A 26,721-nucleotide genomic window follows, 5' to 3' on the forward strand; every position below is an offset into this window, starting at 1 on the left:
TGGAAATCCCAAAGAACTGGCATTTTTTTTGGGACGGAATTTGTTTGATGAAATGACTCTCATACTGAATTTGACAAAACTACTCAAGATAAAATAAATTGGGAGTAATTTATAATCAAGATTATTCTATTAATTTGAATTGTGCACACAGATTCGATCCACAGCATGCATTTGGGAATATAAATTATGATCAAAATCAAAACAAATTCCTACATACCACATAAAATTTCAGACAGAATAATTAAGACAGAATTAATATGCTGAAATTACTTAATTGGAGTGAGCCTTGTGGGAAAGGGGCCAGCTGCTGGGAACCCACACAGCAGGTTTCAAAGATAGTTGAATGGTTGATCATTTTCAGGCAAGGTGAACATTCCAAGAATAGGGAGAGGACAGGGAGGTGATCAGATGTCAAGTCTCTAGTTTTCTGTCTAAGCAACAGCATTCCAGGATAGAGCTCAGACACAGAGACTGAGGACGAGAGTGAAGTTCAGTGTTAACTAGCAGGGATCTGGTAGTTATCGAAGTGAGAGGGACTCACTAACAGAAATGGGTAAAGTATTTTGCTATTTTCCGAGTTATGAAAAGTATTATAGAATATAATTAAATTTACCATAAATTTTGTTTGCATACCATATGCAAAATATACCAGCTGGTTTACAATTGGTCTCATCTCATCTGAGGAGCAACCTCCTTTTACAAGATAGGAAAAACACATGGGCCGTGCAAAATTTCAGTATCCAATTTACACAATGCAAATTTCATTGTCAGGACATGGTGGTTTCGCTATTGCACATCTGAATATTGAACAGATTTAGGAACTAGATATAGTTTTAAGTGAGGTATACTTGCACTTGTGAGTGCAAGGAACAAGATATAGCTTTTAAATTGAACTTATACTGTTGTATTTGTGTTTTAAGAAAACTGAAATCTAGGTTTGGTTTCATTTTAGAGAGGTTTTTTTTTAGATGGAGCTGGGAAGTCTTCAGGCCCTGTTTGTATACATGCATTTTTAATGAGGTTTCGTGACTCTCGAAGTGAAGAGATGGATTACCAAGGGGCTAGTAGTTTAGGGAAGTTAAAACAAACACAAGAAGAAAAACTGTGCTGTTGCCAAGTAACAGGGGGTCAGAGCAAGAATCCACACAGAGACAGGGAGAGACATGAAAAGCAGTTTTGGTTTCAGTTGGAAACACCATAAAGTGAAGACTCTAATGGAAAATCATACAAGACTGCTGAAGAAATTAGTTTAAGTAACTCATATGTGTTGCTCTAAAGTAAGAGTGCATTTAGAGCAAGTTTTTTGGATCTCAAGGAAGGTACTAATTGTGGAAGGACTTCCAGTGGGTGTTCAGAAATACTGTGGAAAAGAAAGCTCTTTGCAACTGAATCTGCTCCACCTTTGCTGTGAAACTAGTGGCACTTCTTCACTAGAGTGCTGAGTCTGCTTGAATCAAGTTTTTACTTCTTGGTCTGTGTTGAAATGTTTCCAACCTTTTGTTGCCTTGTGTAATATAGTTAATGTTTCTTTAGTAAATGTCTTATCTTTTTGTTAAAAAATCCTATGAATCTGCTCAGTAAGTACCATCCACTGTGTCAAAAAAACAAAGAACGATCCTATCAAGCCAGGTTCCCTTCTGGGATCTGATTTGTCCAACATCAGCTGGAATCATAGCAAACAGTAAGAACAGAGAAGGTAAGGGATTTGACTTCTACCTGCAACATTGCAAAGTGATGTACAACCCAAGAGAATATTGGAGTAAATCTGACCTTTTAATATTTAAATTTGTGAAGCATTGGAAAACTACAATTTCTGATTCATTTCTAGATTCATTCCAATTAAGACAGTCAAAAAAAACCTTTATGATCAGATTACAGAACTGTCAAGAAACTACTTAAAAATTACTGAATGGATAACATTAGAATTCAGCTTTTCCATTACTTCTTTGGATGAGGAGGAGGGCTGGAAATCAAAATACTAATGATCTACTTTTTATCCATTAATGTCTTATTATTCCTAAATCTGAAAGCCTACCTCAAATCCAGCACCAGGCTAGCAACAACTCCAGGCTGCATAGATTTGCCTTCAGCTACGTCGTATAGAAAAAGTTTACAATCACAAACCACTGCATATGCTCTTTGCCAACCTTTCTTCACCCCAGTGGGCTTAGGAACCTAAAGCATAGCATTAAAGGGAATAAATAAATAGAATTAAAAATTGTTTAATCATCACAAAATGCCTAGAAGAACTTTTGCACAAGTCCCTTTCCCAATTATATTTTGAACTTTTACATGGTTGTCTTTTCTAATTAATTTCATTTTGCAGCTTTTGGTTATCTTCCTATTCTGTTATTCAAAAAACTAATTTTAATAGATATATTAGTTATACATTTGTAAAAACAGTATACAATATCATTTAATAATTAAATCCCCCCAAATGTGCTTAACAGCAGATGAAACCCAAACAGTTACAGTGAGCATCAAAAAGCTATCTGAACACTGGTTACTTAATCACATCTAGTGCTCATAGATCATGGAGGACAGTGATGAGGTGATTGGATAATGTTTAATCATATTTGCATTTTAACTGCAAACTACTAGGAGTAAGCAGCACTATGCTATTGATTAAATTAAGACAGAGCACCTTTTCATAGTGACCACTATGTTTATCAGGGCAATAATCAACTATCAACTCTAGGTTTAAGTGCAGAGTTAATCCTATCAATTTGCTAATATTGAATATACACTGAACTTGCATGCATATCAAGCTTTGTAACCTTTGCCATAGGTTCCAGATCTTATCCAAAAATGATTTCCATACCTTTACATAGCCTTTGTAAGCTGTTCCTATCCCCCTTTGAACATCTATCCCAAGTGGTCTCTTTGCTTGCTCAGATGGAAGAGGGCATACTTGAGGGGCACTGTCTTTGCATAAAACGTGGCATATGAATGAGCACACTACGGAATAGGAAATGATATTTAGAGGGAGACATAATACAAAAGCACATTAGGTTTTATTGCAATATTAATAAAATTGGAAACTTGAACAGATACTTAGATATTGTCAAATGGAGGCACAATTCGTTATTCACTACGTTACCAACATTTTGTTGAAACAAAAACATAGGTGCAAACGTAGTTTTAAAAAGTTAATTTACATATTATCACCATCCAATATTAAACTTCAAGATCAAAATTATTAGAACAGGCAATGCTAGTGAATCACTCACCATCGCAGGCATATCCCTGTCGCACTAAGCCCACCATCAGAGATGTACAATGGCTACACTGTGTAGGGCTCGAGAAATTTCTGATACTGACCTGATGGGCTTTAGGCTGAGGATTTAAAGAGAAAAGTATAAAAGTGGACTTAATAAACTGACAGAGCTGTTTCTTCGATTAAAAAACTGTTTATACATTACTGGCCCAAGGACCAATTCCACCTCCTGGAAACATCTGCCAAATACACGGTCAGAGACATACCTCTAGGATCACGTTCATCAGCCACGCAAGGATCCACAGAACCCATGACCAACCAGCGAAATGGAGTTTCTTAGATGGACAATCATTCTCGTTAACAAGTGATTGCCAAAGATGATATCGTTACTGATCAAGTGAACTCATTCAATTTTTGGGGTTGGTTTGGTGTAGAGGATTATGGGCCAAATGCGGGCAATTGGGACTAGTTTAATGGTTAAAAACTGGGCAGCATGGACAAGTTGGGCTGAAGGACCTGTTTCCACGCTGTAAATCTCTGACTCTATAAACTGAATTCCAAAGTCATTATGTAGTTTTACTTTATTAACAAGTATTTTACAAAAATTCTAAAATAAATTAAACTTGGCTCAAGTTTTATCCACTTAACCAAATGGAGGTGAGAATTGAGTTTTTAGATTAACATCTTTTCCTAATAACTCCAGAAGTATGTAAAAAAAATACCTTAGGCAAAGGAGTAGGCTGTACAAATATAGGAGACGTAGCAGCAGGAGCAGTTTGTTGGGGTGTTATTGGTTCCTGGAATTTATAAAAAAAAGCAAACATTACATTGCAGTAAACTCAAGCTCACGATTTCAACACCAGTGATACAGTAACAATCAACTTTTCTGTTTGCTTTTAAAAACATGTTGGTCAAAGTCACTGCAGAATCTGGACATTGGGGTTATCATATGTAACTTTATGCTAGAATTATATCAGACTCAGTTCAGGCAGGTTGGAAAACCATATCTTTGAAAGTTCAATATACAGCATATTCCGATAGTGATACATAGTACCTTGTGGTGGGATGTTTAATTCTCAAGACACTAGAGGACCAATAACCTTATAATAGTCCAATCAAGGAATCTGTTTCAAGTTAAAAATACTCAAGAACTATCCATAATGTACTACATAATGTCCGAGGTTTTGATGAAAGGCAAATTTAATGTTTAATCCATTGTAATTTTAACTGTAGCATTTCTTTACTACATGATCTTACTTAAGCTTTCTGATAATAAATCAATATATCCAATGCCAAAAAATATCACAACTGGCAATATCTTCCAAGGCCACTGTAATTATTGTGAAGTTACTGTGCACATACTAAGAGCTTATTCTCCTTGTTGGTTTTTAAGAGATCCTCCAGCGTAGAGCAAGACACAAAAAGTAACATTTCATAAAGCTACATCTCCCAAATTTTATACATGAAAATATCCAATATGTACATAATTCCAAAAATCTGTATCAATATATTAAAAGTCTTGTATACGTTTACAATAATTTTTCCCACCATAAATGTTGAATTCAATAATTATTATGGGAACGGTCTATCTAAACTTGTCATGCTGCAATTACACCTGCCTGCTAGTGGGGGTACTGCAGCACCACAATTACAGCAAGGCAAGTTTTTAACTACAATTAGATCTCATGACTTCAAGAATGGCAAGGTCGAGTGGGTTCTAGTGGCCCAGAGACTGGTGGAAATAACATGTTGTCAGCAAGGAACAGACCATGCCACATCAGCTCACTTCCTTCGTGCTTTCTCTGAATAATGCCCTCCAAAATTTAGTGGGCAGAGAAAATGCTGCTGTTAGCATTGTGCTACGCAGACCTGAAGACTTTAGTTTGGTTTCCAATCTGTGCTTACTTAGCTAGGTAGCAGACGGGGTACCATAACATGATTCAATGCCACCAGGCTAGGAACGTGCAAGTAATAACAGGTCCAGTTTCCTACTTGATCACCTTTGATGCAAGGCGTACCTATGCAAATGTTAGGTGGGAAGAGGGTGAAAGTTGAGTACAGTTCTCTCCAAAGTGAGTACAATTCTCTCCATAGTGAAATGATCACTGACCTAGGTTCATAAATGAAATTTGGCTGAAGCTATACACAGTAAGACTCAGAATATTGACAAAAGCATTTAATTGGGTTGGAAAAGGCATAGGAAATTACTTTCTTGGGAGAATATTATGCTTCATAAAGTGATTTAACAGTGTATGCTAAGTTAAATTCTTTGGCATAAAGGTTTCTATCACATTGCTAAAAAGAGACATGCTGCCAAAGATTTCAGTCTTGCACACATCAGGATAAAGCAAATCTGTATTTTTTGAACTTATCAACTTGCACAGTTGAGTTCAGTTTTAATGACACCATATATGCCTAAATAGATGGAGTAGTCATGTGATCCCTCTATGTTCAGGTAACATTTTCATTGGTTTCCATGAGAATTGCTTTTTTGATGGAAAGAAGCCTAACCTACTCAGTGCATTTTTCTGAGATGTGGGTATTTTTGTGATTTTTAAATGTGTAGCTGCACACAAGGATTTCCAAACACTTTACTACATGCCATCCTGCGCTCAAGTTCATTTCTGATACGGAGCAGTCTAATGTGCTCGCTTTCCTCAACGTGCTAATTTAGTAATCTGTTCACAAGTTCTCCAGCACCATCTATCGTAAGCCCACTTTCTTGGGATTCCAACAGCTCCATACATTATCAAATTGGTCCCATCAGCAACCTTGTAACTAGGGCCGAAGCCATTCGTCAACCTTGAGGCAGAACAGAGTACATCAAAGCCATCCTGCTGTACAATGGCTATCCTGATCAGATCGTTGTTTACTGTGTGTTATGCTAACTTGCAAATGGGCCAAAGGCCACATTTTTGTACCTGAAAAGTGCCCAATCTGTCCAGAAAGGCAAAATATCTCAGCAGGTAGGTCTGCTGAGGAGCAGTGGAGGATTTTTAAGGAGATCTTTCTTGGTGCTCAGCAGAAATTTATTCCAATGGTCAAAAAGGACCGTAGGAGGAGAAGTAATAAGCCGTGGATAACAAAGGAGGTGAAGGAAAGTGTTAAATTAAAAGCGGAGGCGTTTAGAGTAGCTAAGAGTAGTGGGCGAGAAGAGGATTGGGAGAGGTTTAAATGTCAACAAAGATTGACAAAGAAATTGATAAAGAAGGGTAGGAGAAACTATGAAGCTGGGCTAGCACTTAATATAAAAAAGGATAGCAAGAGTTTTTATAAGTATATAAAAAGGAAGAGGCTGGCTAGGGTGAACGTTGGACCCTTAGAGGATGAGAAAGGGGACTTAGTGGTAGGGGATGGGGAAATGGCTGAGGTCTTGAATAACTTTTTTGTTTCGGTCTTCATGGAGGAGGACGTGAATAATTTGCCGGGTGTTAGAGATGGAAAGGTGGTAGGACTGGAGGGTCTCAATGACATTACTGTTACTAGAGAGGCGGTGCTCGACAGACTGGAGGGGCTGATTGTGGACAAGTCCCCAGGACCGGATGGAATGCATCCGAGGGTTCTGAAAGAAATGGCGGAGGTGATAGTGGATGCCTTGGTGGTTATTTTCCAGACTTCGCTGGATTCTGGGGAAGTGCCGGAAGATTGGAAAATGGCTAATGTTACGCCGTTGTTTAAGAAGGGTGCCAGGCAAAAGGCGGGGAATTATAGGCCGGTTAGTTTAACGTCTGTTGTAGGTAATATGTTAGAATCCGTCATCAAGGAGGAAATAACGAGGCATCTCGAGGGGAATTGCTTGATAGAGCAGACGCAGCACGGTTTCGTTAAGGGGAAGTCGTGTCTGACAAATTTACTGGCGTTCTATGAGGATGCGTCTAGGGCGGTGGATAGAGGAGAGCCGGTGGATGTGGCCTTTCTTGATTTTCAGAAGGCGTTTGACAAGGTACCTCACAAGAGGTTATTGCAGAAGGTCAGGGGACATGGAGTTGGGGGTAGGGTGTTAGCGTGGATAGGGGACTGGTTGTCAAATAGGAGGCAGAGAGCAGGGGTCAATGGGTGCTATTCGGATTGGCGGTTGGTGACTAGTGGGGTGCCCCAGGGGTCAGTGCTGGGGCCTCAGCTATTTACCATTTATATAGATGATCTGGAGGAGGGAACCAAGTGTATGGTGTCGAAATTTGCTGATGACACCAAGATTGGTGGAACGGCAAATTGCGCGGAGCGTGTGGAGAGTCTGCAGAAGGATCTAGATAGGCTGGGCGAATGGGCCAGGAACTGGCAAATGGAATTTAATGTTGGCAAGTGCGAGGTGGTCCACTTTGGTAGGAATAATGGTAGGAAGGATTATCACTTACGTGGAGAAAAACTGCAGCAGGCGACAGTGCAGAGGGACCTCGGGGTCCTTGTGCATGAGTCGCAAAAACCCAGCTTGCAGGTACAGCAGGTGGTCAGGAAGGCTAATGGGATGCTGGCCTTCATAGCGAGGGGGATTGAATATAAAAGTAGGGAGGTCTTGCTGCGGCTGTGTAGGGCATTGGCAAGACCGCAGCTGGAGTACTGTGCGCAGTTTTGGGCGCCGTACTTACGCAAGGATATTTTGGCCTTGGAGGGAGTGCAGAGGAGGTTTACTAGGCTGATGCCGGAGTTGAGGGGGTTGAGCTATGAGAGGCTGAATAAACTAGACTTGTACTCATTAGAGTTTAGAAGAATGAGGGGAGATCTCATTGAGACGTATAAGATGATGAATGGGATGGATAGGATAGAGGTGGAGAGGCTCTTCCCGCTCAGAAAGGACAGTAGGACTAGGGGGCACAGCCTCAAGATAAAGGGGGGAGCGGTTCAGAACAGAGTTGAGGAGGAACTTCTTCACTCAAAGGGTGGTGAATCTCTGGAATTCTCTGCCCGTTGAGGTGGTGGAGGCTGCCTCGCTAAATATTTTTAAGACGCGAGTTGATGGGTTTTTGATAAGAGAGGGGATTAAGGGTTATGGGGAGAGGGCGGGAATGTGGAACTGAGCCACGACAGATCAGCCATGATCTTACTGAATGGCGGGGCAGGCTCGAAGGGCTGGATGGCCTACTCCTGCTCCTATTTCTTATGTTCTTAATTCAACAAGCCATTTCACATCACTATTATGCAGTGGCAATGAAAATAGTGCTTTCCAATAATAGGATGCTGTCATCCATCCAACAAGACATTCTGCATACCACAATTCAGCAACGTTGTACATGAATTTCAATGTAGGTGCAAGGTACGAAGGCTATACACTCCATGACAGAATCAAATAACATGCTCCTCCATTGGTTGTAATAGACACCACACTCAAGCAGCTCATGCTTGCAAAAACTCAATACAAAATGTCTTCTGTTAGATGTGAGTCTATGATTGTTCAGCAAGTACTGCCCAATCCTGAGTGTGCCAATCACTACACCAACAACCAATTTAAGATAATCAGACAAGCTCATAATATGGCTCATTTTTACATTCTGGAAGAGACATACCCTCATATTCAAGGACCATTCTCTGTAAATAGAAGAAATATGTTCAAGCTTTGCAGCATTTCTGAATCACCAGGAAGATTGGGAAGCCAATAGTTTTCCCATTGTTTTCTCAATGGCAACGCCTCAGGCAAATCAGACTTGACTTGCCAATCAATTTTCTCTTGCAGCACAAATCATTGTGTGTTTACCATAATAAATACAAGTCAAAAAGCTTTGGAAACACGTCTCTCCTCATGCATACACAAGTTTCGTACTAACAAGCAACTGATGATTTCTATCAGTACTTACATCCCTCCGGTCCAAATTACTAGAAACCGATGGTGATGGAGAATGGGAAGATGCTTCTGGTTTTAGGCCCCCTATGTCAGACTCACTAATAGAACCACTCTGTAGAAAATAAGAAACAATATTAAACAAAACTTTGCACAAGAATCACTATCAAATGGATACTTCAATTGTAGTAGGTTGCAGTTGTCATTTTGATGTGTGCAGTTATGGTTTTAATATTGACTACAGTAAAAGCTTATGGTATTTTCCACGTGGAATTTATAACAATTACCAAGAATAATGATGGCTGCAGGTCTAATTATCAGTTTAGGTAGTGCTGAGGAAAGGAGCAGTTTTATGCAGAAACTGTGGTATGAAGGTATTATTTGTTGGGATGGCCAGACTGACGTTTGAGGAGGGACTGATTTGGTTAGGATTTTATTTGCTAGAGTTTAGAAGAATGAGGGGGGATCTCATAGAAATCTATAAATTTGAACAGGACTACACAGAGTAGATGCAGGAAGGATGATCCCGATGGTAGGAGAGTTCAGAACAGGGGGTCACAATCTAAGAGTAAGGGTAAACCATTTAGGGCCAAGATGAGGAGAAAGTGGTGAGCCTGTCCCTGTGGAATTCTCTTTCAGATAAAAGGTACAATATTAAAAGCAAAATCAATAATGAACAGTTTAAATCACTAGGTTTATATTAAATGAAAATATACAAAACATTAACTTTGTGTAGGGTTTCTCCATGTTGGGGAAAGTGATGGCAGTGAAGAGAGGGAAGGGTGCTGGACCTCTGACAATACATGGAAGCTTCATCCTACTCATGTTTCATGTGGAATCTTGCTCATGTGGAATTCTCTACCACAGAAAGCAGCTGAAGCCAAAACATTGTATGTTTTCAAGGAGTTAATTGTAGCTCTTGGGGTTAAAGGAATCAAAGGATATGGGAAGGCAGGGCAGGGGGGAGGACGTGGGAATAGGTTACTAAAATGGATGATCAGCTATGATCATAAGTGGCAGAGCAGGCTTAAAGGGCCAAATGGCCTAATCCTGCTCCTATTTTTTAAGTTTCTATGGAACGTTTGGGAGACCAATTCAATTGGAACTACTTCTGTGTTTTATAGTATACTCAAAGTCAGATTTATTGAATAAAATGCATGAATAAATCACTGCAGGGTCTCAGAACTTTGAAAAATTCCTCAAAGGCCGAATCAGAATTTATATTTCAGTAGTAAAAATTGTATTTCCCAAAAAATGGGGAAATTTTCATATTGCAGTGGCATAATAACTGACAGCAGTGAAGGGCAAAAATATAGCTAACACAAAAATGTAGTCTACCGTCATGATGTCATGCTTTATTCCAAATAATGATTTTTAATCCATTAACTGGAAATATGAATTGAACATTAAAAGAAAACATAATTTATAAAACAGACTAAAGTGACTGGAATTCACAGCCAAAATGTATACTTTATTTCCATTACATTCTACATTGCAATCTTTTTGAGATGGACATTGCATGCTTGCAAAAGCTAATCAAAAACAATGACCTTAAGAGAAATGTGAACGAACCATATTTTCTAATCCGGAAATATGTCTGCAACAAAGTCAAAGGCATAATATCGAGATACTCAACTAGGCGGAGACAAATCATCAAACTCAATATCGTGAGCAATGGACCCTAAGAGGGGGAGCAGCGCTCTGAAAGTTAGTGGCTTTTGCTACCAAAGAAACCTGTTGGACTTTAACCTGATGTTGAGACTTTTTACTCAGTCAAAGACAGAGGATAGCACTGGAAGGGTGCGTTCCTGAAAGGAGGGCTGTGACAAGTGGCATTCCTCAGGGATCAGTGCTGGGACCTTTGCTGTTGTAATATATATGATTTGGAGGAAAATGTAACCCCTATCCTTCCAGGGACCATATCCCTCTATTACCATCCTATTCATGTATTTGTCAAGACGCCCCTTATAAGTCACTACCGTTTCCACTTCCGCTACCTCCCCCGGCAACGAGTTCCAGGCATCCACCACACTAAAACATTTGCCTCATACATCTTTGGTGGTCAGTAAGTTAATGGAAAAGTTCCCGAGGGATAGGATTGACAACCATTTGGAAAGATGCAGCTTAATCGGGGATAGTCAGCACAGATTCGTGAAGGGTGAGTCTTGCCTCACAAATTTGACTGAATTCTTTCAGAAGGTAACTAAGTGTGTAGATGAAGGTACAGCAGTTGATATTGTATACATGGATTTTAGTAAGGCGTTTGATAAGATTCCCCATGGTAGGCTCATTAAGAAAGTAAGGAGCTGTGGGATAGAGGGAAATTTGGCCAATTGAATAATTAACTGTCTATCTTATAGAAGATAGAGGGTGGTGTGGATGGTAAATTTTCAGACTGGAGACTAGTTACCAGTGGTGTACCACAGGGATCAGTGCTAGGTCCCCTGCTATTTGTGATTTTTATCAATGACTTGGAGGAGGGGGCTGAAGGAAGGGTCAGTAAATTTGCTGAAGATGTCAAGATTGGTGCAGTAGCAGATGAGGTGGAGGGCTATTGTAGGCTGCAAAGAGACATTGATAGAACGCAGAGCTGGGCTGAAAAGTGGCAGATGGAGTTTAACCCTGATAAGTGCAAGGTGATTCATTTTGGTAGGACAAACTTGAATGCAGATCGCAGGGTCAACGGCACAGTTCTGAGGAATATGGAGGAACAGAGATCTTGGGGTTTACATCCACAGATCTCTGAAGGTTGCCACAAGCGGAGAGCGCTGTGAAGGCGGCTGATAATGTGTTAGCGTTTACTAACAGGGGGTTTAAGCTTAACAGCCATGGGATTATATGCTGTTCAGGACCTTGGTGAGACCATGTTTGGAATATTGTGCACAGTTCTGGTCACCTCACTACGAGGATGTGGAAGCATTGGAGGGAGTGTAGAGGAGATTTACCAGGATGCTGCCTGGTTTGGAGGGTAGGTCTTGTGAGGAAAGGTTAGGAAGCTAGGGCTTTTCTCTTTAGAGTGGAGGAGGATGAGAGGCGACTTAATAGAATAGGGGGATAGATAGAGTGGATGTTCAGAGACTATTTCTTCAGGTGGTGTGGCTGTTACTAGGGGGCATAACTGTAAGATTCATGGTGGGCGATTTAGGAGGGATGTCCGAGGTGGGTTCTTTACTCAGAGTGGTTGGGGTGTGGAATGGATTGCCTGCTGTGATAGTGGAGACGGACACTTTAGGAACTTTCATGCGGTTATTGGATAGGCACATGGAGCACACCAGAATGATAGGGAGTGGGATAGCTTGATCTTGGTTTCGGACAAAAGTCAGCACAACATCAAGGGTCAAAGGGCCTGTACTGTGTTGTACTGTTCTATGTTTCTATCTCCTTTAAACCTTGCCCCTTGTACCTTAAACTTGTGCCCCTAGTAATTGACTCTTCCACCCTTCGAAAAAACTTCTGACTATCCACTCTGTCCATGCCTCTCAAAATCTTATAGATTTCGATCAGGTCACCCCTCAACCTCTGTCGTTCCAGTAAGAACAAACAAAGTTTCTCCAACCTCTCCTCATAGCTGAGAGGTTTGGAGGGCCGAAGAGCCTGTTTCTATGCCATAATTTTCTTTGTAAAACAAAAGTTAACCTCATTTATGTGCTAAACTCAAGAAAACCTCTCCTACTGGTTCTTTTACAATCATAGTATGCAACCAGTTAAGTACATACTGAATTGGCTAGTATATCCTTTAAAATAATGTGTGTTCAAGTAAAGAAAGGGAAAAGGGGGAGCCTTTTGACTCTTTCCTAACAGGTTTTAACATAAGCAAGAATAGAAAGTGTATTTTATCAACAGCAATATGTTCAGCTTATGCACTATAAACTGCATTGGATTGAAGATGCAGACATTGGCCTCTTTCCCCTTCCATTGATTCACCTACTCCGTACATCATCCCGGGTTAATGGAGTAGGTATACTGAAATTGATTACAACAGGAAAATAACAAAAGGCAATTCTTCAATTTTCCCATCCTCATTATGTGGGAATATACCCACCAGCATTTCCTAACTCATGCAGGTTGATACTTTAGTACAGTATTACTCTTAAAGGTGCCTTTCTCAGATGAAACATCAAACTGAGATCCTGTCTTTCCTCCCAGGTAGACATAAAACATCCCACTTTGAAGATTGCAGCTGAGATATCTCAATGTCTTAGTCTCAATCACTAAAAGCAGATTACCTAGTCATCATCACGTTGCTGTTTGTGGGAGTTTACTGCATGCATTTTGGCTGCCATGTTTCTTACATAACAACAGTAATACATTCAAAAGGACTTCATTGGCTGTAAAACACTCTGGGTTGTCTTAAGTTCACAAAGGCACTGTTTCAGTGCTGCTCCTCTCTGTAACAACGTGAGCTGACATTTAGGCCGAAAGGATGAGAATGCTGTGGTAATTTATGTTCCTTTATTGTCTTTCTACCTTTGCTATGATGTCAAAAATGAAGACAGGTTTACAATTATATAGCACTTTCAGAATGTCCCAAAGCATTTCTGGCAATAATGTACTTTTGACATGCAGTATTCACTGGTGTAATCTGTATGTCTTAATGAGTCTAATTGAGCACAAGATCTTGACTGAAATTCCAGTGCAGTGTGTGAGTTTTGCACTAAGAGGAGCAAAAGCTTGGATGAGAAATTAAACTGAGGTCTTGGTCATTTACATTCAAATGTAACAAACTCACTTAACTTCTATCTACATTTTGAGTAACCCCTTTCTTTCAAAACAAAATATACTTCAAATCTGTAATAGTACGCAACGAAGAGTTGCAATCCAGTTTTGATTCTTCTAATGAAACAAATTTTGTTGCTTGTAAGTTATACAAGCAACCAAGTGGGATAAATTACCTCAAGCGTCTTCAGTATGCAGTTTCCTCTTAGCAGGGACTTATATAATGCACTCAAGAGCAACTGTGCAACCATTGATGTATGTAATAAAGTTGTTATCTCATCAAGCCACTTGCCTCCAATCTGAACAATATAACCAATGTTATCATTCTTCTCTTGTTCTCTCTGAACCTATCACTTTCACTGATATAATATAGACATAATAGCTGCTCCTTGATTTCTGACAATTGCAAACACTTGCTGGAAAAAAAATCAGGGCACTGCAGTTTGACTTGCCCAAAATTTTCTTTCCTTGCCACGCAGGAACAATTGACAGCGTGCCTGAGACAGAGGATTGTAGGGAATCACATGCAAATTGAAAGTCATGATAAACTAGATCCTACCAACTAATAAAACTTTGCTTTAACATTTGGTTCACCCTTTGTTACAAAATAAACTATGGCATTAGTGGCAAATCAGTTTATCACATTGCTGTATATGCAGTAATTGGATCTTGAATTATCTGATGCTGTGTTTCAATTGCTATACCAAATTTATGCTACTGCATTCAAAAACAAAATCTACAATTAAGTCCACCCATGTAGGCATGTCAGGGTTGGTATAGCATTGTTTTATCTAGAATTTACAGACTGTTATAGCATCATAGGGGTATACAGCTCAGAAAAAGGCCCTTTGGCCTACCTATTATGTCTGTGCCAGTCAAAGACAAACCACTCAGCAACAACATGAACTATAATGCAGTGAGAACACTCAGCTGCACGTCAGTGCAAGGCTAACTCACTCATACTAACATGCAGCTGTTCAGTCGCCTGCAAAATGTGGAACAAGGTGTAAATACAGAATTGCACATGCTCTATGGCGCTCAGCAGCTTGAGGCAACTCCAGCAACCATTAGCTACAGCTTTTGAAATTCCACCAGTATAGAAAAAGTAGCTTATTCTTAAATTCTTTTCTTCTTCCCACTTACTTTACTTTTCCTGGAGACTCTCACTAAGCATGACATTGTCATTGGAGGCAGCCTTCTGGTATAATACCCAATTAGACCTAATTTCTAAATATGAGCACCATGTATCAAAAGGTTATTTGTTGGGATTATGACAGCTAAAACTTTTCCTTTACTGATCTGATGTTCAGACAAGCAGACACTGGTATGGCTCTATGCATTGTAAGCAATAGAGTGCGATCAAGAGCAGAAAACCAGTGTTTCCTGATGTTTCTCCTTAGCTTAGCAAATGGAGACCATGATGACACATTCATTTTTAATAGGTTTTAAAAATAGTGCATGGTTCTTTGAATGAACTGGTGACATATTTTGTTATTCATTTAACCATTTGGCCAATCTCATATGGTAAATGTTACTTTACTGACACACAAATTACAAGGTAATACTTAACAAAATGAACAATAACTGTCTAATGTTCAAATTCACTACTTACAGTTATACTTATTACTTAGCTTGTAAAAAAAAATCCACAGGAAACACATACTTAGCTATTGCTTGACAACTTGTAATTATAAAGTTAATGAATTGACAGTGAAAATGCTGACCAAGTTTTGCTGAACTCCAAAACCAATTTAATGTTAAAAGGAAGTAACAACGAAGGGAAAAAACAGGTTCAAGGCAGGATGGTTTTGAAGCAACTTTTTTTTACACCCCAGTATATAGTTGTGTCATTGTACACATTCACATCTTAAGTATTCATCGTTTAAAAGCTTTGCGTTATACAGTTCAGAACTGATACCAAGGACAGGACATAGCCACAAATATACAAGTAACCTCCCACCCCAAGCAATCTAATTGCATGACTGAGTTTTTCTGCTCTCTGCTGTCTGGCAATGGGACTTTGGTTTTTGCTTTTTTTAAAATGATGTATTTAAGTCTAGTTCATTAGGGAGCAAGCTTTAATAGTGCACACAAAGCAAAGCACTTTTGTCGAAGAAATATGTTAAAATGAGGATATGGCACATTTATCTTAAGGGATCTTCTAACGGAAGTGGTACTGCTTCAATCAATTTATTTTTAAACCTTCACCTATAACTGACTGAAGAAAGGATGGTGTCAGGTATGGTAAAAGATTTCCTTACATGTCTGTTCTTTATAAAGCAGGGCTTGATGGAAGATATCAAAGATTGAAAAGAGTAGGCAGCAAAACAAGAAGAATCATTGAAAGAGTACATTAAAACAATATTTTAGACAGGAGTCAACTGCACATCACTTAATGTAAATCTCAATACACTAGGATGCAGATTAATTATCTGTACACTAAATGCCAAAATAGTTCTGGAGTTCAAATAAACACCTGTGAAGCCCTTGCTGGAACCAGAAAATAGGAATTAATGGCTAAGTACTAACAAAGCTTGACCTTTACTGGATAAAACAGCCAAACAACACTAAATCTGTGCTTAAAATATATTATAATTTAATTGTTTAGATGAATTGAAACCATTAAGCACAATGACTGAACATCATTTGAAGTAATTTGTCCAATTTTATTTGAACTCCGTCTAGTTAATTGGTATTGCAATGAGACACAAATCTTTTCAAAAATGCCAACCCACATGTTTAGTAGGCTGTTGAATTGCGTTATAATTTAGGCAAAGGATAATTCTATATTTTTTCAAGTACAATCACAATGTTAACTGCAGCTTGAAGTCATTGGGAAAAATGACTATTTGAGTACTAATTTTCAAAGATTAGCAATAGTAATAGTAAGTACAGAAAGTTTCATGTAAAGCTACAGCAGAAATAATTAGGATGGAACAAGGAAGCAGAGTGAGTTCGGAGGGTCAGATTATGCAAGTGCCAACAAGTTAGGGTGACAAAGCACGCACAGAAACTTACTTCTTCCCAAAATGCTAGGAGAGATGATGTAGACGAAGAAGAAACAGAGCCCTTAGTGCAACAGATATGAAAAAAATACACTTAGTGAATTCCCTTATGCAAATTCAAAAGTATTAATCAGGATACCATCTCTCACGAAGAGATTGCTGTATTTGGGCATAACCAATTTTGATCAAAAGACGACCTTTATTTCATTTTAAAAAATTACAAATGTTTTAAAGGTTCTTGAAAGATGTCTGGAATTACCATATGCAATGTGACAAAGTGTACAAGTAGTTTAATTTGTTTTTAAAATTCTAAAGGTTAAGGACCGCAGCTTGAAGAATGGAGTGTGGACTGAATCAACTGATTACAAAAATCAGCAAGTACATCTTTTTCTGAGCAACTAACCAGCATTTCCTGACTGAATCTTGCTACTTTTCAACATATCTGACTTTTCTCTAACAACTGTGGCAATTTGCTGCAAAAGATTGCAAAATATATTCCGTGTAGATGTGGCAAGACTCTCTACTCCATGCAAATCCATGTTTCTGTTCTATTCTATACAAGGTATCCAAAAATATCTACCCTGCTCAATTAAAACATATTAACCACCACAGATAAAATACTCCTCGGAGTTTGAATTTATCACTGTATAATGAGCACTTACTTTAAATCCCAAGTCATGTGGAATTGGAGAGGTGTTAAAGTAGTCAAAAATGGAATCCTGAAAATCTGGAAGTTTGAGACCTTTAAAAAAGAGCAAGAACACAAAAAATTGCTTCCTTTAAAAATAAAGCTAACCAGATGTTTAAAAAAGCTAGGGCTTTTGTATTTATAGCTCATAGTAAAGCTGTTGCATGCTGCAGATATCACCAACCTTTTTCTGTTCTGTTCCTGCTTTCCTCTAATTCTTTCTTTAAGTTCTGTATCTCTTCTATAAATTGCTGATTCTTGGCATCTGCCTCCTTCAGTTTACTAAAATAAAAGGTTCATGATAGAGACAGAATGCAGAACACCAAGATGAATTCAAATCAACATAAAAGTTGCCAAGAAATTTGCCAAAGATTTTAACATTCAATATTTAACAGTTACAAAAATCAAAGGGAGGATCTTGCATTTATGTAGTGCCTTATTACAACCCAATGTGCTGCATAAGCAAAGAACTGTTGCCCTTTTAAGGGCAAATGAGCAGCCAATTTCAAAGCAGCAGGAATCCACAAACTCAATAGAATTACAGTCACCAGGGAACTGGTATCGAGCAAATTGTTGGGGCTGTAGCTGAAGAATCCCCAGTTCCGGATGGACTTCACCCTAAGGTCTTGAAAGAAGCAACTAATGCTTGGTGCGTTGGTTTTAATTTTCCAAAGTTCCTTGGATTCAGGCAAGGTTCCGTTAGATTAGAAAGTAGCAAACGTAACCTCTTTATTCAAAAAGGGAGACGGAAAGCAAGAAACTACAGGCCAACTAGCCTAACATCCGTCACAGGAAAAAGATTGGAAGCTATTAAAGATGTTTAGGCAGACCACTTGGAAAAATTCATGACAATTAGGCAGAGTCAACATGGTTTTGCAAAAGGGAAATTAAGTTCTTTGAAGGAATTGCATGTGCTGCAGTTAAAGGGGTATCGGTGGATATACAGTACTCACATTTCCAGGACACATTTGATAAGGTACCACATCAAAGATTATTACAATAATAAAAACTCAAGGTGTATGGGGTAACAATCTGGCATGGATTAAAGATTAGCTAGCTAACAGGAAACAGTTGGCATTTTGGTCTTTTTCTGGTTTGCAGGGTGTGATGAGTGGTGTGCCACAGAGGCCTCAACGTTTTGCAATTTATATAAACTACTTAGATGAGAGCACTGAAGCTATTGTTGCTAAACTTGCTGATGATATAAAGATAATAAATTGTGAAGAGAATGCAAGAAATCTTACAAAGGGACATAGATATTTTAAGTGAGTGGGCAAAGATCTGGCATATGGAGCACAACGTGCGCAAATTCAAAATTCTCCATTTTGGCAGGAGGGATAACAAGAAGCTTATTATCTAAATGGTGAGAGATTGCAGCTCTGAGATGTAGCGGAATCTGAATCACAAAAAGCATTTTAAATGCTTTCACGCTCTTTTAAAACTGCAACTGTCTCTGCCACAATGTTTTCAACATCTCCATGTAAAGAAATTCATTTTAACCTTTCTCCTCAATCTCAGGTGACAATCTCCCATCAAAAATCCCTAATTACTGACTCAAGTTAGAGTAAACCACCTTTCCCCATTCACCCCATCAAACTCTTCATAATCTTAAATATATCTATCATATTTCCTCTCACCTCCCTGTTCCAGTGGAAACGATCTCAGTATCTCAAACTTATTTTCATAACAGCAATTTCTCATCTTTGGTATCATCGCAAAGAGTCTGCTATACGCTCTGTAACTAATTTCCTTTCTATAATGGGCAGACAGCACTCTTAACTATGACCTAGCCATTGCTTTGTACACATCTTAGAAGGGTTCACAGGGTAGATGCTGATAGGTTGTTTCCCTTGGCTGGAAAGTCTAGAAGTAGGAGATATTGGATAAAAGGTTGGCTATTTAGAATTGATTAGGGAAGAAATCTCTTTAAAGAGTTGTGAATTATTTGAATTCTCAACCTCAGAGAGCTATAAGTGCTCTGTTCTTGAGCATATTCAAGATTGAGATCAAGATTTTTGTATTATAGAGCACTAAAGTATATACAAATAGAGTGGGAAAGTGTGGTTGAGATCATCAGTTATGATCTAACTGAACGATGACACCAGCAATAAGGGCTATAAGGTTATTCCTGTTTCTATTTTAAAATAAAGTTCCATATATCCCATCAAAATAGCAGCAACAATCATTTCAAGCCAAAAGCTAAAAATTTAGCCAAGTTGAGTCTTCAAAAAGTACAATGAAAACTTGAGTGAAAAAAATTTTAAGTGTAAAAATTCAAGTTGAAAGTCAAATAAATAGTTACAGGGAAAGCCTGCAGAATTTTGGAACTGCATTTATTCATTCTTTTCTTTTATGGAGACTAGAAGAACGAACGATTAAAGATAATGGGCAGGATTTTCCGGCCACGTTCACCCCGAAACTGGAAAATACCACCCAAGGTCAACAGATTCCATTGAGTGGGACAGGAAAATTCTGCCTGGTACCTGTAGAGATCTATTCAATTCAGCAAGCAAAGCCATGGGAAATGAACAGCAGTGCTATTAAACAGATGTACCAATAACCAGAATCAGTAACTAGTTTGATAATGGAAGTCATACCTCTCAAATGCCATGTTAGTAGCTTTCACCCTACTTAGCTCTTCCTGTACCAATTGCTTAGCACGTATTTCTGCTTCAAGGGCTGACTGTAGTTCTAACCTAGCTGACATATCCAACTTTGCGCTTCGTCTCACTTTCCATAGTGGATCCTGGAAAAGTATAACAAGACATAAGAAATTAACATATCAGTTTGTCTGGAAAATATTAACAATTTTGGTAGATTTACCAGTCTGGCAAGGGTGAGGAAGTTGAATTAACCTGTCTCTGAAACATCCTATATTAATAATGATCTCTGCTGATGGCAAATTAATGATGTTAATTTGACTTCTCTTATTATAAGGTCCAGTAAATTCCAGGTGGCGTCATCACTATTCACTTCTCAACTACAATGAGTACAGTGGCTATATACAATATATATTATGCATTCAGTAGAAACACACACTCACACGCACGCATGTTATAAATACATATATTATAAATGAATGCTACAAGGGGCATTGGCAGTGAGGCTCTCCAACAGTTAAATGGCAATAGGCTTTTGTATTTTGTTGAATTGTGGTTACTATTCTAATAATGCACAAACAAGATCAAAGCACACTTCCCTCAAGTTGGAGATGGCTAGTAACTAGAATAATATGCCTCCACCTTCTCCAGAAATATTTTACGTTGCCATGTATTTGTATCATCATATAGGATTAGAGATTTAACAATTAACTTTAACAGCATATAGCAATATATTGCGATTTCAAAAAATTTTGATCTACACGTTAATTGCAGATAAATGTAACCAGAAAAGCACATTTGTTATTTTATTACGTGAGATTATTCACTTATAAATGGTGCTGCTCACAAGACTAAATGAATATTTCTAATATGAAATAGGCTCATTAATATGTTCTAAACTATTCTTCCTTCAGCAAAAACAAAGTAAAAGATAATTAGGATTCAAGTAAACTATTACAAATCGTACCAGTGTTCTTGAACCTAAACTAGAATTGCGCAGCGATTCAAGTTCTTCTGTCATCTTGGATGCCAGAGCCTGTAAGTATCCTCTTGCGTCCTTCTCATCACTCACCCTAACAAAAAGAAGTCTCCTTGTTACATAATGATTAATAATAACTACAGAAACTGGAAGACAGACAGTCTCATAGCAAAGAAACAATTCTATTTTAAATGGATACCAATACATACCACTGTATAATCTCTGCAATTTGAGCTTCCCAGTGAGCCACTGATTCTTTTCTGGCTGTGAGGTCTTGCAATTCATCTTCAAGTCGCCTGTTCTGTGTTGTAAGCTTGTCCACAAATGTACACATCTGAAAAACAAAAGTTGCGATTTTTAAACTAGAAATGCACAATTATTTTGAGTGAATAGCTTATGAATGCTTCATGCGCACATATAGGAATTTTATCATAAATATGCAATGAAACACGCATTATCTAATTCCAGCAAACACTCAATCATCATAGGAACTTAAAAGCTAAATTAGATTAAATGCTTAATGATCTACTAGTCAATATGAGCTTGTAACAAGTCAGGCTATATTTTTTGAAAATATATAAATGCCTCAACCAGTCATTTTCTAAATTCCATGCATGTACATTTTCCAGCATTTACTACTGAACGACGATTGGCAGAAGGGGGAACGAGGGGGAGGTGGGAAATACAGATGAAAGATTATTCACTTGAAACGTTGGAATTTAGATCCTGCAATGGGCGTTTTCCCCCACACTGGCTGGGCAACCACTGGAAGCTGTGTCACTTCTAACTGGGAGGGCCAATGCTATTTAACTGCAATTAACTGGCCGGCGTCAGGCATCACATCGAGTTAAGTCTCCAACACACCGTTAATCCTAACCCCAAGAGCTGTTGTAGAAGCTGGCATCTCTCCATTGCCAGCAGTGCCATTGGGAGCAAACGCTGGCGCAGTTAATGTTCTGAGGTCTTCATCAGGGATAACTGCTGGATCCCTGAAGACAGACGAGTTACAGAGAGGGTGTCACTGGCAAGGGTGTGGGGTAGGTGGTGGTGAGGGGTCAGATGCAAGGGCAGGAAAGTGACTTTCAGTAGCCTCTCACCTCACAGGCATGCCCACCTGATCTCCCCTCCCACTATCGCCTCCATCACCTTCCCGCCTCACCAGGTTCCGTTAAATTCTGCCCATCAACTATTTCTCTCTGCAAAGATTCTACCAGATCTGCTGAGTATTTCCACCATTTTCTGTATTTACTTTAGGCATAGTTACTGCACTGGCTGAAACGAACAATCCCATTCTTTATCATTGATTATGCTAACAAAAAAGTAGTTGCTAAAAGTAGAACTTAAAAAAGAATTTTGTTTTAAATCCTTTATAAACATGTTCGGCTAAATAATTAACACAACAGCGTTAGCGTCATGAGAGGAGAAGACTGCAGCTGTATGATTTCATAGAATTGTCAGTTATTACAGGTAACTTGTATATCCAGTACACACTGTATATAGTATGAACACAACAATATTTGTTTTATCTGGGGTTTTGAAATTCTACAATTGCGTAGGAGAACTTAATTGATCTTAATTGAGTTAGATCATATCTTCTAAATAATTCCTTAACATTAGCCCTATCTTTGCACTGCTATAACATTTTTCAAAGTTGTAGCTACAAATCCAGACATCATCAACTGCCGGGCAATAAAAAAATGGGTCAGCAGCAATGGGCAGTGCAGAATAACCTATCAACTTACCGTCATTTTTTGATGTAGTTATTTCATAACAACAAATTGCTAGGTGTCTATCTAGAATGAATTTCTATCCAAACCCGGTCTTACAAAAGTATGCATCTGATCGTACTTCACATGAATGCACGGATGGTTACGTCCATTTCTGACGTGAACACTTAGCTGAATAAAACTTAAAACAGCATAATTCATGGATACAAAGGTGATAATATTTCTGAAATGCATATTGAACAAAGTGACTTACTCGATCATTCTCAACTGAAAATTTCTTGTTCTCTTCGATAAGCATGTTTCGCTCACATTCATACTTCTTTTTTAGCTCACCCAGAGTCTCTTCCATTTCATTGTGCCTATGCGCAAGATAGATAGATATATTCAGCATTTTAATCAAATTGTTCTATTAATTGGCAATTCATTTGTTCAATTATACATCATGTGGGTCTTTTTTGCTGCAGCATTAGTCTCCATCTTATACAGATAATGATCCACAAGAGGCAGTTGCACCCAAAATCGAAATCCAGAGCTAAACGTGCAAGTTTCTTTCTTGTTTGAACTATATACAAAGGTTCAGATAGAGGACAGATGAATCATTCACAGCTTCACTTATTTTATTGTACAATTTTTTCATATATTGAGCATTATGGTAAAATGTGTATAGCTTATGGTTCAAAATATGTAATGATGTAATTGCAGCAATGCAGTTTTTTGTAATGTTAAAAGCAATTGCTCTTAATACTTGACAGAAATATTAAGCAATTGAATTCTTCAAAAAATCATGTTCACGGATGGATTCAGAATGAAATACATCTGAAGGCTGTAAACTTAACCCAAAACATTTGCAGACTCAATAGCTAATATCTCTTATAACATCAAATTTGTTTTTGTTCAGTGGATTTTTGAATATTACCAAACTAAGAATGGAATACTGGAAGTTAGAGTCAATTGGGGCTTGAACTTTGATATCAAAAGATTAATTTTGCTGCTATTTGCTGGAAAACAGCAATTTAACAGCAAAATTCTTCACAATTACAGTTTCAAATTTTAAAATGAACATTGTTGACTAAATTAATTGAAGGACTCAATAAATGTTCTATGCTTTTGCATCAAAATATGAGACAAGAAGCAATATTTCCAAGTTTTCTTAATATACCTGAACATTGCAAGCCAAGACAATGCTATTTAGTCTGACTTCCTTTAGAACTATAGAACGTACTTAGTATGCAACAAGAATACAAAAATATTGAAAATAAAGAAGAAACAAATAACAAAGAGCTACATGCATTCATTAAACACATATAGGAGACTATGCTGGTTAAAAGCAGAGTTGTATAAATGTATGGAAGCAATCAAAAGAAGTCAAATAACGCCATGATCAATCAGAACACTCACTACTTTCAACTACTTATTAAAATAAGGCCATGCCTACAGATCAGTTGTTTTCTCCTCATTCCTGGTCTCTCCAATTGTACCAAGGTCCTACTGCTCCCCAGAAAGAAATGAGAGTGGAATACACCAGTGTGGATTTAAATGGCCCACCATTTCATGGTACAGTACTTCACTATTCTACTAAGAGCAGCCTTATCAAGGCAGTTTTCTAAGTGAGCTTTTCCCCTATTCTCCAGAAAACTGTTTCTCAAGCTTCACATTATTTCCACAATTGCTGTACTTGTATTTAAAGCAACTAGTAAGACAAGTAGAGTTCTTAGTAGTTAACTAAGTGCCTTTTTTTGGCTATTTACCTGTCTCTCTTGGCTTTCTCCAGTTTGTCCTTTAGTATCATGACATCCTTTTGGAGAGCTAAATGTTGGGCATCTGAATCATGGAGCTCCTTTTTAAGGTTCTTAATTTCTGTGCTATGAGCAGCTTCACACCTCACCAGTTCCTCCTCGTAGAAAACTAGTTTCTTCTCCAGTTCTGCTTTCATCTTGGAGAATTCTTGCTGATGCTGTAAACTGGACCCAGCAGCTCGACCTCCTTGCTTCAGCTAAGCGTGTGGGGGAAGAAGACAGTTGAAACTACTTTTCACATACAAAAATCCTTTCGCCTGGTACCTCATCTCTAACTCACCTCCTCTGGCCAAATTTGGTTGGAATATTCTACTCTGGGACAATGTCTCAGTATTTTGCTGTTGTTTGGAGATCAGCATATTCATTTGGATATGGAAACTAAATAAATGAGGGCAAATAGTCTTTAATTTAGGAGTGTGGTTTTGTTTTATAGTTACCCTCTAATTCACCGATATTTTACCTTCAAATAAAAACATGATTTAGTTTTGAAAAATATTTTCAATATATTCTGACCTTTAATGATTCCACTTCACTTTCCAGTTGTTTGGAATAAGTTTCGCTGTGTTCTCGAAGCTTCCTCTCCTTTGATGCTTCAGCGATCGAGTCTTCCAACTGGGCTTCCAGCTAGAAAAGGAAATATTCATTGCAAACCTATGCTTACACCCCATTTCACATTTCCCACCACAAAATTGATGCACAATCCTTTTGGCAGGCATTATAATCGATTACTTACAACAATGTTTCAGAAACAGAATCAAAATCATTTTTTAAACCAAATGAGAAAGTGCTGGAAAATCTCAGCAGATCTGGCAGCATCTGTAAGGAGAGAAAAGAGCTGATGTTTCAAGTCCAGGCGATCCTTTGTGGCACAGCTTTGAAAAACGGTCATCTGCACTCGAAACGTTAGCTCTTTTCTCTCCTTATACATGCTGCCAGACCTGCTGAGATTTTCCAGCATTTTCTCTTTTGGTTTCAGATTTCAGTATCCGCAGTAATTTGCTTTTATCCATTTTTTAAACAGCCTTGGATGAAACAAATAATTAAGAGTTGTTGAGCGGTACTGCTTATTCCACAAATTCTCGTTTGCAGCTTTGGGAGATTATGAAAATGATCTTGGAAGTAAAAAAATCTGAAGTGGTACAAAAAGGTTCAAATTCTCAACCGATTTAAAAGATTGAAAACAACATAATGAAGAGCTTTATGCTGCATTTTACAATATAATTTAAGCACTCTAGTTCTATCCTTGGTAATATTACTCACATTCGTAATGTTTTTGCCATTTACCATGTGACAAGATTGCATAATGTCTTAATAAAGTTAAATACAGCTCACTACAATTCATATTATGAGTTAAAACTAAGGCAATAAAATGTCACCTTCAATAAGTGGTGAGACCCAAATTGCTAAATATTTAAAACAAGAGTAATATTTTAATAAACTTGGATTAAAATCAAAGCAGAGCACGAGAACACAAGATGTAGGAGTAGAACTTAGCCTGCTTTGCCATTCAATATGATCATGGCTGAACTTGGGTTTCTACTTTATTTTCCACTTTATTTTCCTTTCTGCTCCCCATAATTCACCAAGAGGCCAAAAATCTGTCTTTCACAGCCTTAAATGTTTTCAATGATGGAGCATCCACAACCCTCTGGATAGAGAATTTGAGTGAAGTAGTTTCTCCTCATCCCAGCCTGAAATAATTGGCTGCTTATCTTGGAACTGCGCTCTCTTCCCCTGCCTTGTTTTAGGCACACCAACCAGTGGAAACAATCTCTCAGCGTCTCCTCATCAAATCCCCGCAAGAGTTTTGTATTTTCAAAGAGATCTTCTTTCATTCTTCTGAATACTAGAGAACATAAGCCCAATTTACTAAGCCTTTCATCATACAACATCATCTTCATCCCAGGCACCAATCGAGTGAACTTTTATGATGTCGCCTCCAATGCAAGTACACATCCTTATATAACCGAACCTGCACACAGTATGCCAGATATGGTTTCACCAAAATCCTTTACAACTGTAGAAAGGCCCCTTTATTCCTGTGCCCCAATTCACTTGCAATAAAAGCCAACATGCCATGTGCCTTCCTAACTGCTAACTTTTTTTGAACATCAACATTTACAAATTTCAAACCTTTTAAAAAATATTCTGCTTTTCTATTCTTATAAACTAAGTGAACAACTTAACACACTACATTGAAATCCATCTACCATCACGTTG

The 26,721-nt window shown here is 38.2% G+C and overlaps 1 protein-coding gene across 4 annotated transcripts in view; it reads right to left on the reverse strand.

Annotated features, from left to right (window-relative positions):
- cdc42bpb (CDC42 binding protein kinase beta (DMPK-like)) overlaps positions 1-26,721 on the reverse strand; it is a 175,810-nt gene that overhangs the window by 18,574 nt on the left and 130,515 nt on the right. For 2 of the 4 annotated variants that reach the window (XM_080202547.1, XM_080202548.1), the window contains exons 14-28: positions 25,015-25,125; positions 24,454-24,698; positions 22,959-23,064; positions 21,188-21,312; positions 20,967-21,072; positions 19,997-20,145; positions 17,584-17,681; positions 17,374-17,453; positions 16,725-16,775; positions 15,968-15,991; positions 9,007-9,105; positions 3,940-4,014; positions 3,231-3,336; positions 2,822-2,958; positions 2,036-2,175 (exon numbers count right to left, since the gene is read on the reverse strand). In XM_080202547.1, coding sequence (XP_080058673.1) covers positions 2,036-2,175; positions 2,822-2,958; positions 3,231-3,336; positions 3,940-4,014; positions 9,007-9,105; positions 15,968-15,991; positions 16,725-16,775; positions 17,374-17,453; positions 17,584-17,681; positions 19,997-20,145; positions 20,967-21,072; positions 21,188-21,312; positions 22,959-23,064; positions 24,454-24,698; positions 25,015-25,125 — 1,652 coding nt within the window. The remainder of the gene's footprint in view (positions 1-2,035; positions 2,176-2,821; positions 2,959-3,230; positions 3,337-3,939; positions 4,015-9,006; positions 9,106-15,967; positions 15,992-16,724; positions 16,776-17,373; positions 17,454-17,583; positions 17,682-19,996; positions 20,146-20,966; positions 21,073-21,187; positions 21,313-22,958; positions 23,065-24,453; positions 24,699-25,014; positions 25,126-26,721) is intronic. The other 2 variants (XM_080202549.1, XM_080202550.1) reach the window with 2 other exon arrangements.

This window comes from Carcharhinus amblyrhynchos, chromosome 14 (genome assembly GCF_965287045.1).
Source record: "Carcharhinus amblyrhynchos chromosome 14, sCarAmb.v2.hapA, whole genome shotgun sequence".
Classification (NCBI taxonomy): domain Eukaryota; kingdom Metazoa; phylum Chordata; class Chondrichthyes; order Carcharhiniformes; family Carcharhinidae; genus Carcharhinus; species Carcharhinus amblyrhynchos.